Source organism: Schistocerca cancellata, chromosome 6 (genome assembly GCF_023864275.1).
Source record: "Schistocerca cancellata isolate TAMUIC-IGC-003103 chromosome 6, iqSchCanc2.1, whole genome shotgun sequence".
In the NCBI taxonomy this organism is placed as follows: domain Eukaryota; kingdom Metazoa; phylum Arthropoda; class Insecta; order Orthoptera; family Acrididae; genus Schistocerca; species Schistocerca cancellata.
The window spans coordinates 105,545,677-105,558,334 of NC_064631.1; the positions used below are offsets into that span (position 1 = coordinate 105,545,677).

The following is a 12,658-nucleotide window of genomic DNA, read 5'->3' on the forward strand; positions in this document are numbered from 1 at the left end:
GTCTTTGGTCCTTCAAAGCCAACCTGTTCAAAAAACAATGGGCCAATGATGAATGTAACCGCGAAGGCACACCACACGGTAGTACCTCACAGAAAAATGAGCTTCGTCTGCCCATTGGATGGTACAGGACCAGTCCTCGTCAACATCAATCCTTGCGAGAAAGTGGAGTGCAATGTCAACACGTCGTTGTGTGCAGCTGCAGAATGAGTGTTGTCTTGATAACAGAGCTTCGCCAATAATGCCCTGCTCCTTTTGTCTAAGCTCATGTTGGCGTGTCAACAAGTGCACTGCTACTGACCAGGTGTGTGAGACTGTGAATCACGGTGACTGATCACGGCACCTGGTGGCCATAGTCGGAACTGGACGGTAGTGCTGTAAAGCATGGAAATCATGCACCCCAAACTCTGGACATTAATGCTAGCAAGACTGATACTCGTACGGTAATTAGCTTCCGTGTTATAACATGTTAAATAGGGAAAGTTTAATTATAACCACGCAGCAGACTTGGAACATTTCAGGGAACAGTAGGAGAAGAGAGCGTATAAATTTCCTGATAGTGCTAAAGTATTAAGTGGAGATTTCAACTTATCAGCTATAGCGTGGGAGAGTCAAGTTATTACGTCGGGAAACAGGGACAGGGAGTAGTTTTAAATCAATCTAAGTGCCGTATCCGAAAATCACCTCGAGCTATTAATCAGAGAACTTACTCATGTGGCTGACATCTTAGATCTCCTTGTTACAAACAGACGGGAACTTTTCTTTCCAATTATCGCGGAGCAAGGAGTCAGAGGTAATAAGACCATTGTTGCATCACTGATGAGTATCAATAGGAAGATACGTGTTTCTGCTTATAAAGTGCAAAAAGGAACAGATTACATGATTTTTTATTTATTTATTTATTTATTGTTCCGTGGGACCAAATTAAGGAGAAGTCTCCATGGTCATGGAACGAGTCAATACATGAAATTATAACACGATATTAGAAACAGATAAAATGAAATATAAAAAAAACATATTCAGGTGACAAGTCGTAAGTTTAAATGAAGACAATCAACAATGTAACACTGGAATTTGCTTAATTTTTTAGCTCTTCCAGGAGCTCCTCGACAGAATAGAAGGAGTGAGCCATGAGGAAACTCTTCAGTTTAGACTTAAAAGAGTTTGGGCTACTGCTAAGATTTTTCAGTTTTTGTGGTAGCTTATTGAAAATGGATGCAGCAGAATACTGCACTCCTTTCTGCACAAGAGTCAAGGAAGTGCATTCTACATGCAGATTTGATTTCTGCCTAGTATTAACTGCGTGAAAGCTGCTAACTCTTGGGAATAGGCTAATATTGCTAACAACAAACGACATTAAAGAAAATATATACTGTGAGGGCAATGTCAGAATTCCCAGATTTTTGAATAGGGGTCGGCAAGAGGTTCTCGAACTTACACCACACATAGCTCGAACAGCCCGCTTTTGAGCCAAAAATACCCTTTTTGAATCAGAAGAATTACCCCAAAAAATAATACCATACGACATAAGCGTATGAAAATATGCGAAGTAGACTACTTTTCGTGTTGAACTGTCACTTATTTCAGATACTGTTCTAATGCTAAATAAAGCAGCATTTAGCTTCTGAACAAGATCCTGGACATGGGCTTTCCACAACAGCTTACTATCTATCCGAACGCCTAGGAATTTGAACTGTTCCGTCTCGCTTATAATATGCCCATTCTGTCTGATCAAAATATCGGCTCTTGTTGAATTGTGAGTTAGAAACTGTAAAAACTGAGTCTTACTGTGGTTTAGCATCAAATTATTTTCCACAAGCCACGAACTTATTTCATGAACTACATTATTTGTTACTGTTTCAATATTACACACAAGATCCTTCACTATCAAGCTGGTGTCATCAGCAAACAGAAATATTTTTGAATCACCTGTAATACTAGAAGGCATATCATTTATATAAATAAGAAACAGAGGTGGCCCCAGCACCGACCCTTGGGGAACGCCCCACTTAACAGTGCCCCATTGGGACTGAACATCACTACCACTCTCAATACTGCGGAGAATTACCCTCTGCTTTCTGTTCTTAAAGTAAGAGGCGAACCAATTGTAAGCTACTCCCCTTACTCCATAATGGTCCAACTTCTGCAGTAATATTTTGTTGCCAACACAGTCAAAAGCCTTCGTTAAATCAAAGAAAAAAACTTAGCGTTCGCAACCTTTTATTTAATCCATCCAAAACCTCACAGAGAAAAGAGAATATATCATTTTCAGTTGTTAAACCATTTCTAAAACCAAACTGAACATTTGACAGCAAATTATGTGAATTTAAATGCTCCAGTAACCTTGTATATACAACCTTCTCGATAACTTTAGCAAACACCGATGGCATAGAAATAGGTCTAAAATTGTCAACATTATCAATGTCTCCCTTTTTATAAAGTGGCTTCACTACCGAGTACTTTAAACGGTCAGGAAACCGACCACTCCTAAAGGAAAAGTTACAGATATGGCTGAGAACTGGGCTAACATACATAGAACAATACTTCAGTATTCTGCTAGATACCCCGTCATATCCATGAGAGTTCTTGGTCTTTAGTGATCTAATTATTAACTCAATCTCCCTCTTGTCAGTATCATGGAGGAGCATTTCAGGTAACAGTCTCGGAACACTTTTTTCTAAGAGCGCTATATGATTCCCTGTTGGGACTAGGTTTCTATTTAGTTCACCTGCTATATTCAGAAAGTGATTATTAAATACTGTACATATATGCGACTTATCAGTAACACGGACATTCCCACTACGCACTGATTCTATATCCTCGACCTATCTCTGCAGACCAGCAACTTCCTTTACGACTGACCATATGGTTTTAATTTTATCCTGAGACTTAGCTATTCTATCTGCATACCACATACTTTTTGCCTTCCTAATAACATTTTTAAGCACCTTACAATAATGTTTGTAATGGGCTGCTGCATTTAGATTTTGACTGTTTCTAACGTTTTGATATAATTGCCACTTTGTTCTACAAGATATTCTTATCCCTCTAGTCAGCCACCCAGGCTGCCTGTTTGTGCTAGTACCCTGTTTTAAGCGTTCTGACGGAAAGCAACTTTCAAAGAGAATGAGAAAAGTCTTGAGAAAAGCATTATATTTATCGTCTACTGTATCAGCGCTATAAACATCTTGCCACTCTTGTTCCTTTATAAGGTTTACAAAGGTCTCTACAACAACTGGATCAGCTTTCCTGAACAGCTGATGACTATATTTAACACGTGTTGCAGCATAAAAATCTTTTAAAGTTAAAATTTGCGCATCATGATCCGAAAGGTCATTCACCTTTTTGCTGATACCTGAGCAGTCACCATGTAACAATCATATGTAAGATTGAAATTTTTATGTATGCAGGGACAAATTTCAAGACTGCTGTACTAAGCGCCATGACAGCTAAGTGCGGAGAAAAGTCGTAAGGGACGACTGGGTTCGACAGCCAGTGTGCATTATTAACGCAGCAGGACTTCAGATACTAACTTGGACACTGGAACAACTATTAGATTAATTATTTATCGCTCACTAAGTTAGGTTTACACCAGCGTTCAGAACTTTAACCTCAGTGTCAGACATTATCGTCATAACATTTAAACTGAGGATTTGTGATATACAGGGTGGTCGAAAACAGCCTGGAAAGCTTGTAAGGATTTGCAGAGTAGGTTGTGCCGATAAGTAACTGTTCAGTATGAAATTCGATATGATGCGCCGTTTCTGAATTAATTAGCATTGAAGGCAGCCATTTGGGTCGTTGGGGGCACAGATTTAAGGGGCCAGCCAGACACGGTGTCGCCAAATGTGTTCTTCAATTGGTCTCCTAAAACCGAACGAGAGGCGATACACAGATTAGACATGGGATGGTAGTAGGGATCGAACCCGAGCCAATGGCTGACCAGTCTCACACGCTGTGAGAACAACTGACACTAAATGCATCTGGAGGTCCGCTTCAATTCGCGCACGCAACGGTCTGGGTCAATAATTAATTAATTCTGAAACGGTGAGACGTATCGAATTTTTTTCTTAACAATTATTTCTTAGCGCAACCTACCCTGCTACATCCTTAACGCTTTTCAGACTGTTTCTAGCCACTCTGTATATATGTCTTTAGTAAATGATTGTTGTTAGCCCCTGCATTGCCAACATTATTTTCGTTGTAGTATAAATTGCCCTGTGGCAAGATATTTACTTCATGGAATCCCGCCACCTGACCGCAGCAACTACTTTCTGTGGTAGGGCGTTAGCTTGCTGCTACCTTGATGCTGAGCGCCGAACTGATATGGGCAATACAACAAAGGCCACGACAATAAATTTTGAGAGATAGAATACACACCGAGGTTTACCAAGAATATTTCTTCCCGCGCACCTTTCGCGACTGGAGCAAGAAAGGGGGAAGTGACATCGTTCACAATGTGCCCTCTGCTAGAGACGATAGGCTGGCTTTGGAGTATATACACTCCTGGAAATTGAAATAAGAACACCGTGAATTCATTGTCCCAGGAAGGGGAAACTTTATTGACACATTCCTGGGGTCAGATACATCACATGATCACACTGACAGAACCACAGGCACATAGACACAGGCAACAGAGCATGCACAATGTCGGCACTAGTACAGTGTATATCCACCTTTCGCAGCAATGCAGGCTGCTATTCTCCCATGGAGACGATCGTAGAGATGCTGGATGTAGTCCTGTGGAACGGCTTGCCATGCCATTTCCACCTGGCGCCTCAGTTGGACCAGCGTTCGTGCTGGACGTGCAGACCGCGTGAGACGTCGCTTCATCCAGTCCCAAACATGCTCAATGGGGGACAGATCCGGAGATATTGCTGGCCAGGGTAGTTGACTTACACCTTCTAGAGCACGTTGGGTGGCACGGGATACATGCGGACGTGCATTGTCCTATTGGAACAGCAAGTTCCCTTGCCGGTCTAGGAATGGTAGAACGAAGGGTTCGATGACGGTTTGGATGTACCGTGCACTATTCAGTGTCCCCTCGACGATCACCAGTGGTGTACGGCCAGTGTAGGAGATCGCTCCCCACACCATGATGCCGGGTGTTGGCCCTGTGTGCCTCGGTCGTATGCAGTCCCGATTGTGGCGCTCACCTGCACGCCGCCAAACACGCATACGACCATCATTGGCACCAAGGCAGAAGCGACTCTCATCGCTGAAGACGACACGTCTCCATTCGTCCCTCCATTCACGCCTGTCGCGACACCACTGGAGGCGGGCTGCACGATGTTGGGGCGTGAGCGGAAGACGGCCTAATGGTGTGCGGGACCGTAGCCCAGCTTCATGGAGACGGTTGCGAATGGTCCTCGCCGATACCCCAGGAGCAACAGTGTCCCTAATTTGCTGGGAAGTGGCGGTCCGGTCCCCTACGCCACTGCGTAGGATCCTACGGTCTTGGCGTGCATCCGTGCGTCGCTGCGGTCCGGTCCCAGGTCGACGGGCACGCGCACCTTCCGCCGACCACTGGCGACAACATCGATGTACTGTGGAGACCTCACGCCCCACGTGTTGAGCAATTCGGCGGTACGTCCACCCGGCCTCCCGCATGCCCACTATACGCCCTCGCTCAAAGTCCGTCAACTGCACATACGGTTCACGTCCACGCTGTCGCGGCATGCTACCAGTGTTAAAGACTGCGATGGAGCTCCGTATGCCACGGCAAACTGGCTGACACTGACGGCGGCGGTGCACAAATGCTGCGCAGCTAGCGCCATTCGACGGCCAACACCGCGGTTCCTGGTGTGTCCGCTGTGCCGTGCGTGTGATCATTGCTTGTACAGCCCTCTCGCAGTGTCCGGAGCAAGTATGGTGGATCTGACACACCGGTGTCAATGTGTTCTTTTTTCCATTTCCAGGAGTGTATGTAGAAAGAAAAGATAGAAACCGAATCTTAAAGATTATTGAGGGCAGAACATTTTGCGTACGGGTACTCATTCATTCAACATTAATTTCATTATTTGACACAAAGGCACAAATTCAGCATGTGCATTGTTTTTATTAAAGATTATGAACTATAAACGTAACGTATATTGTTAAGATGTCTCTGTAAAGAAGAGACTGAAAGCAGAATGTACCAGAAACCAGTATCTGTGCGAACATTTGATCAACAGACGAGAAACTGCAATAATTAAGAATAAATGCAGATTTATTAATGAAACGTAGTTATTATTAGTTCATAAAAATAATTATTATTTGAGAGATCTAAGTCTGCCATCGGAAAAATGGGAACTGCGACGTAACACTACTGTCACTATTGAAATGACACTGTATTCACTCCCGCCTGTGCAATTTTAGGAATCATGCTACAGTCCAGCGGGGAACATCCCGTATTCACTGTGAGACGTAGTTTAAAGCGAATGACACTATTAACAAACTAAACGTGTTTTATGATGGCATTTCATTCAAGTTCAGGGCGGAACTACTGGAACAAACATCTGTTTTGTCCATTGAACTTTTTTTAATCACAATCGCAAGTCGCTTCGGATTAGCCTACCTAATGCTTCGGTGGTGAGGTCGTGGATGTCTTTTGACGCACCCACGAAGGATATATGGTCAAACCAGGGCCAGTGAAGCGACTGTTCACTCTTCAGCTCGACATAGGTCCCATCGGGGGCATTCTGGAGCTCCCCACTGAGTCGCTGTAGATACCATGATTTCTGCGAATCCTGTTAACGTCGCACTTATGGGAACTTCACTGGTACCTTCAAAGCTGGATCTGCCACGGGGAGGGAGTTCGTGACATTCTCATCATGCCAAAGTGAGGTCCTATGATCACTGATGTTGAAGTCGTTGAGATGGTTGGCGACTACTACAGGTACCAGTAGATGTCTTGACTTCAGTGTCAGTTGGTGCCGTTTAAGGAAATTTATATCGACATCAACGGAAAGGGTTCGGTTGGCTCTACGTTTTTCCAGCTGTGATTTGAGGAATGCCAGTCGTCTAGTTAGTGGAGGTGCTATCTTACTCATCTATAGCAGCCATTGGAGCGGAGTTGGTCTAATTGTTCCAGTAATGGTTCGCATCGCCTGGTTTAGCTGTGTTCCAGCAAGGTTGGTATGGCAGCTATTGATCCAGACAGGAGCACAGTATTCTGCGGTTGAGTGTACGAGGAAGTTTGTGTTAATTGTTAAAGTTTCGGCGGTGGCACCCAGCGACGTATTGGTCAGCTACTGAATCAGGTTAGTTCTAGTTCTGAGTTCTGCTAAATATTTTTCCAGGTGTTGTTTGAAGGTGAATGTTCTAACGAGAGTGACACCAACCTACGTAGATTGTTTTTTTTTACGCTTCAGTGTGAACTTATCATAATGGATAACAACAGTTTCTTTCGCGTACCTGTTGTTTAGATGAAACGACGTGACTTCAGTTTTGTTTGAATTCCTCTGGAGCGCCCATTTTTTTTAATATTCACTAATTATGCCTAGGTCTTCTGTCAGTACAATGAGTTTGGACAAAGCACTAACTTTGGTTACCGATGGCAATATCACCCGCATAAATAAATTTCACAGATGTTGGTGGTATATCTGAGATGCATATTGGTGTGGAGCCGGCCGGTGTGGCCGTGCGGTTCTAAGCGCGTCAGTTTGGAACCGCGTGACTTTTACGGTCGCAGGTTCGAATCCTGCCTCGGGCATGGATGTGTGTGATGTCCTTAGGTTAGTTCGGTTTTAGTAGTTCTAGGGGACTGATGACCTCAGTAGTTAAGTCCCATAGTGCTCAGAGCAATTTGAACCATATTGGTGTGGTCAAAAACAATCTGAAAAGTTTGTAAGGGTGTTGCAGGGTAAGTTGTGCAGAGATATAATTGTTAAGGGAAAAAAATTCGATACGCTGAGCCTCTTCCGAGTTAACTAGCATTGAAGTTAGACAATTAGGCCGTTGCGGGCGAAAATTCAAGCGGCCTGCCGGATGCAATTAGGTCAGTTGTTCTCATAGCGTAGATGATTGCGCACGGGACTGTTCAGCCTTTGGCTGGTGTCCATCCCTACTACCACCCCATGTCCAATCTGTGTCCAGCTCTCTTGTTCGGGTTTAGGAAACTAAACGAAGAACGTTTGGCGGCACCGTCTCTGGCGGGCGCTAGAATTTGCGTGCGCTAATGCCTGGCTGGCAAACTTCAGCGCTAATTGACTCGGAAACAGCGCAACGTATGGAATTTGTTTCTTAACAGTTATTTCTCAACACAACCTACCCTGCAACACTCTTACAAGCTTTTCAGACTGTTTCTGAGAACGCTGTATACAACTATGTCGTTAAATCATATCCACCAAGTTTCAAGAAGGAGCATTAAGAAGTGAATTTAGGAACATACAGCCCAACCCACCTTCTGGGATCCTCTATATCCTATTTATTTATTGTTTTTTTATTTCATTGGTTCACCTTTACACTAATCATCGTTATCTATCTCGTGAGATTTTTTTAAAAAAAGTATATAACTAGTTCCATTTAAATATCTTATCTTTTAGATCAATTTATTACTTATTTATTTATCTGCATGTACCGATGGGTGCGGGAGTTCAGACTCCTGGGGAGGTGGGTGGGTATTCATGCATGGCTCGCGTAGGGATCGCGAAACGAAGTTTAAACTAACTACAGTATGAACGGAGTCTGACATCGTAGGCTTTCCCCGCGTAATAAATCTTGAAAGTCTCTTCGGGTTTGCTGCCGGCTGTGGGTAGTCCTTTATCACCTATAGTCACCAATTTATTTATGGAAGACTTCGAGGATAAAGCACTGAGGATTTCGGCTTTGCAACCAACGTGCTTCTGGAGATATGTGGTTGATTCCTTTTTCGTCTGGCCACGTGGACGTGACGCTCTTAATAGATTTTTGGACCACTTCAACTGTCTTCATCCCCGCATTAAATTTACCATGGAGGTTGAAAGTAATGGGATGCTTCCATTTTTAGATGTTACGGTTTATAAAAAACCTGATGGTACTTTGGGATTTAGTGTTCACCGAAAGCCGACGCACACGGATCGGTATCTGCATTCTAAGAGTTGTCATCCACCATACCAACGCAGTGGCGTCCTTAGGACTTTGGTACGCAGAGCATATGCCGTTTCCGACGCGTGCAGCTTAACAAAAGAACTTGCGCATTTGAAGGCTGTTGTACGGAACATGGATACTCTGAGAAGTAGCTTCGTCGGGCTATGGAGTTTGGATCATGACTGGAACATATATCGGTAGCCTTTATCCCTTATGCTGGGGGCGTATTGTTTAAGGTAGGAAGAATTTTAAGGAATTTTAACATTAAGAGTGTGTTCTGTCCACTTTCTAAGATTAGGGCACTACTCGGCTCTGTGAAAGATGATTTGGGGCCCAGGAAACCCGGTGTGTACAAAATTCCGTGTCAATATGGGAAGGCTAACATCGGCCGTTCGATTCGCACAGTTCATGACATGTGTGTGGAACATCGCCATCATACGAGGTTACAACAGCCGGAAAAATCGGCAGTAGCAGAGCACTGCTTAAATGAGGGACACGGTATATAATTTGAAGAAACTGTGATAGTTGCCAACACTTCCGGTTTTTGGAAGAGTGTCTATAAAGAAACAAATGAAATTAGATTGGCAGATAATTTAATTAACAGAGACAATGGGTTTCCTCTTAGCAGGTCGTGGAATCCTCTACTATTCCGCATAAAAACAGATCGTTCTTCGGTGCGGCCAGTCCAAGTATTCGAATATCGTCCCTGAGTGCGATATATCGTTGCCTCCAGTGTTCTAGTAAGGGCGGGGCCACCTCCCAGTTTTGGAAGGCAGCAACTGTGATGGGCGGCGCATGCGCCGTGTACGGTACGGAGGCCTATATAGGACGTCGATTGGCAGCCTGGCGTTGTTTCTCCAGTGCCGTGTGCAGTGCAACGTTACATCGCCACCAACTGTGTCGCCAGTGTCACTTATTTGTGTTCCCACTGTGGTGTTTCTTAGTTTTCACTTCGGTCTCTGCATGTTTGTGTGGCTCTGATATATGTTTTTTAATCAACCTTTTCTACTGATCCGTTTTTGTTATCGTTTATTCACCCATTTTTACCATTCTCGTTTATGTATACTTTTCTCATGTGCTTATGTTTTTTGTAACTCTCTTGGCTGAAGAGCGGCGTATTGTGCCGCTGCCAGCCCGCCCCATCATGGGGAGTGAAATAACAATAAATGAAAATAAAAGCTTGGCGTCAGTTATAAGTGGGATTCATCAGCAGAAGCAGCATTTTCCTCAAGATGGCGACCAGTTGGATCGCCAAAATATCGAATAGAGTTAATGTTACGATTCAGCAGCAAACCCAAAGAGACTTACATGAACAGAATCTTTTAAGCATTCACCCATCCTATGTTCTATATATAAATGGAATGGAAAAAAAGTCCTGTTGAAAATGGGACGTATCCTCTGCCATACACTTCACTTTGGTCTGCATATTATTAAACGTAGATGTGTTAAAAGCATTAAGACTGCCGCTCGCAAAGAAGTTGCCAAAGTTAAGCGCTACCTGACTAGTTGAGCACGAATAATTTCTGCACGTGATATTCATCTGTGTTTTAACAGGCGTGCTCTACATTTGACTGGTTTAAAGCATAAGTAACGTCTATCTGCCTTCATAGTAACGCTCACAAATGAGTTCCACGTACCAATTTATGTGTATTGCACAACAGAGCAGCATTGATGTTCCAGGCCGGCACGCCGATGGCCACCGTAGCGCTGAAGGTGGCGAGTCTGCCCTCTCAAGATTGCCCCTGCCTGAGCATTCAGCAGCTGCTGGCTCCAGTGGACGTCGTCAGCGAGTAAGTGAGACTGCTGTGTTCGTTAAGTACCCTGTCAGCTCATATACTAATGTGCCACGACAGTACACATATTGTGACCGTTAGACGCTGCGAATTACACTACTGGTCATTAAAATTGCTACACCAAGAAGAAATGCAGATGATAAACAGGTATTCATTGGACAAATATATTATACTATAACTGACATGCGATTACATTTTCACGCAATTTGGGTGCATAGATCCTGAGAAATCAGTACCCAGAATAACCACCTCTGGCCGGAATAACGGCCTTAATACGCCTGGGCATTGAGTCAAACAGAGATTCGATGGCATGTACAGGTAAAGCTGCCCATGCAGCTTCGACATGATACCACAGTTCATCAAGAGTAGTGACTGGCGTATTGTGACGAGCCAGTTCAAAAATGGTTCAAATGGCTCTGGGCACTATGGGACTTAACGTCTGAGGTCACCAGTCCCCTAGAACTTAGAACTACTTAAACCTAACTAACCTAACGACACCACACACATCCATGCCCGAGGCAGTATTCGAACCTGCGACCGTAGCGGTCGCGCGGTTCCAGACTGAAGCGCCTAGAACCGCTCGGCCACACCGGCCGGCAGACGAGCCAGTAGCTCGGCCACCATTGACCAGACGTTTTCAATTGGTGAGAGATCTGGAGAATGTGCTGGCCAGGGCAGCAGTCGAACATAGGACCTGCAACATGCGGTCGTGCATTATCCTGGTAAAATGTAGCGTTTCGCAGGCATCGAATGAAGGGTAGAGCCACGGGTCATAACACATCTGAAATGTAACGTCCACTGTTCAAAGTGCCGTCAATACGAACAAGAGGTGACCGAGACGTGTAACCAATGGCACCCCATACCATCACGCCAGGCGATACTCCAGTATGGCGATGACGAAGACACGCTTCCAATGTGCGTTCACCGCAATGTCGGCAAACACGAATGCGACCATCATGATGCTGTAAACAGAACCTGGATTCATCTGAAAAAATGACGTTTTGCCATTCGTGCACCCAGGTTCGTCGTTGAGTGCTCCATCGCAGGCGCTCCTATCTGTGATGCAGCGCCAAGGGTAACCGCAGCCATGGTCTCCGAGCTGATAGTCCATGCTGCTGCAAACGTCGTCGAACTGTTCGTGCAGATAGTTGTTCTGTTGCATACGTCCCCATATGCTGACTCAGTGATCGAGACGTGGCTGCACGATCCGTTACAGCCATGCGGATAAGATGCCTGTCGTCTCGACTGCTTGTGGTACGAGGCTGTTGGGGTCCAGCGCGGCGTTCCGTATTACCCTCCTGAACCCATCGATTCCATATTCTGCTAACAGTCATTGGATCTCGACCAATGCGAGCAGCAATGTCGCGACACGATAAACCGCAATCGCGATAGACTACAGTCTGACCTTTATCAAAGTCGGTAACGCGATGGTACGCATTTCTCCTCCATACACGAGGCATCACAACAACGTTTCACCAGTCAACGCCGGTCAACTGCTGTTTGTGTATGAGAAATCGGTTGGAAACTTTCCTCATGTCAGCACGTTGTAGGTGTCGCCACCGGCGCCAACCTTGTGCGAATGCTCTGAAAAGCTAATCATTTGCATATCACAGCGTCTTCTTCCTGTCAGTTAAATTGCGCGTCTGTAGCACGTCATCTTCGTGGTGTAGCAATTTTAATGGCCAGTAGTGTAGCTGTAACGCTGTGAATTAATTTTGGGAAGGAACGAGTTTGGTCGAGACCTTTTATGCACTGCATTCCTTTCCGTTGATAAGTGTTCCGAGTGCCTGGTAGACACTGTATTTAAGGAGCATGTCGAA

General features: G+C 44.7%; 1 protein-coding gene across 3 annotated transcripts in view; it reads left to right on the plus strand.

Annotated features, from left to right (window-relative positions):
- The window catches only part of LOC126190795 (venom dipeptidyl peptidase 4-like), a 366,367-nt gene that overhangs the window by 164,027 nt on the left and 189,682 nt on the right, over positions 1 to 12,658 (plus strand). For 2 of the 3 annotated variants that reach the window (XM_049931343.1, XM_049931344.1), the window contains exon 9: positions 10,726 to 10,835. The exons of the other annotated variant lie outside the window; for it this stretch is intronic. In XM_049931343.1, the coding sequence (XP_049787300.1) occupies positions 10,726 to 10,835 (110 nt within the window). The remainder of the gene's footprint in view (positions 1 to 10,725; positions 10,836 to 12,658) is intronic. 3 annotated transcript variants of the gene reach the window in all.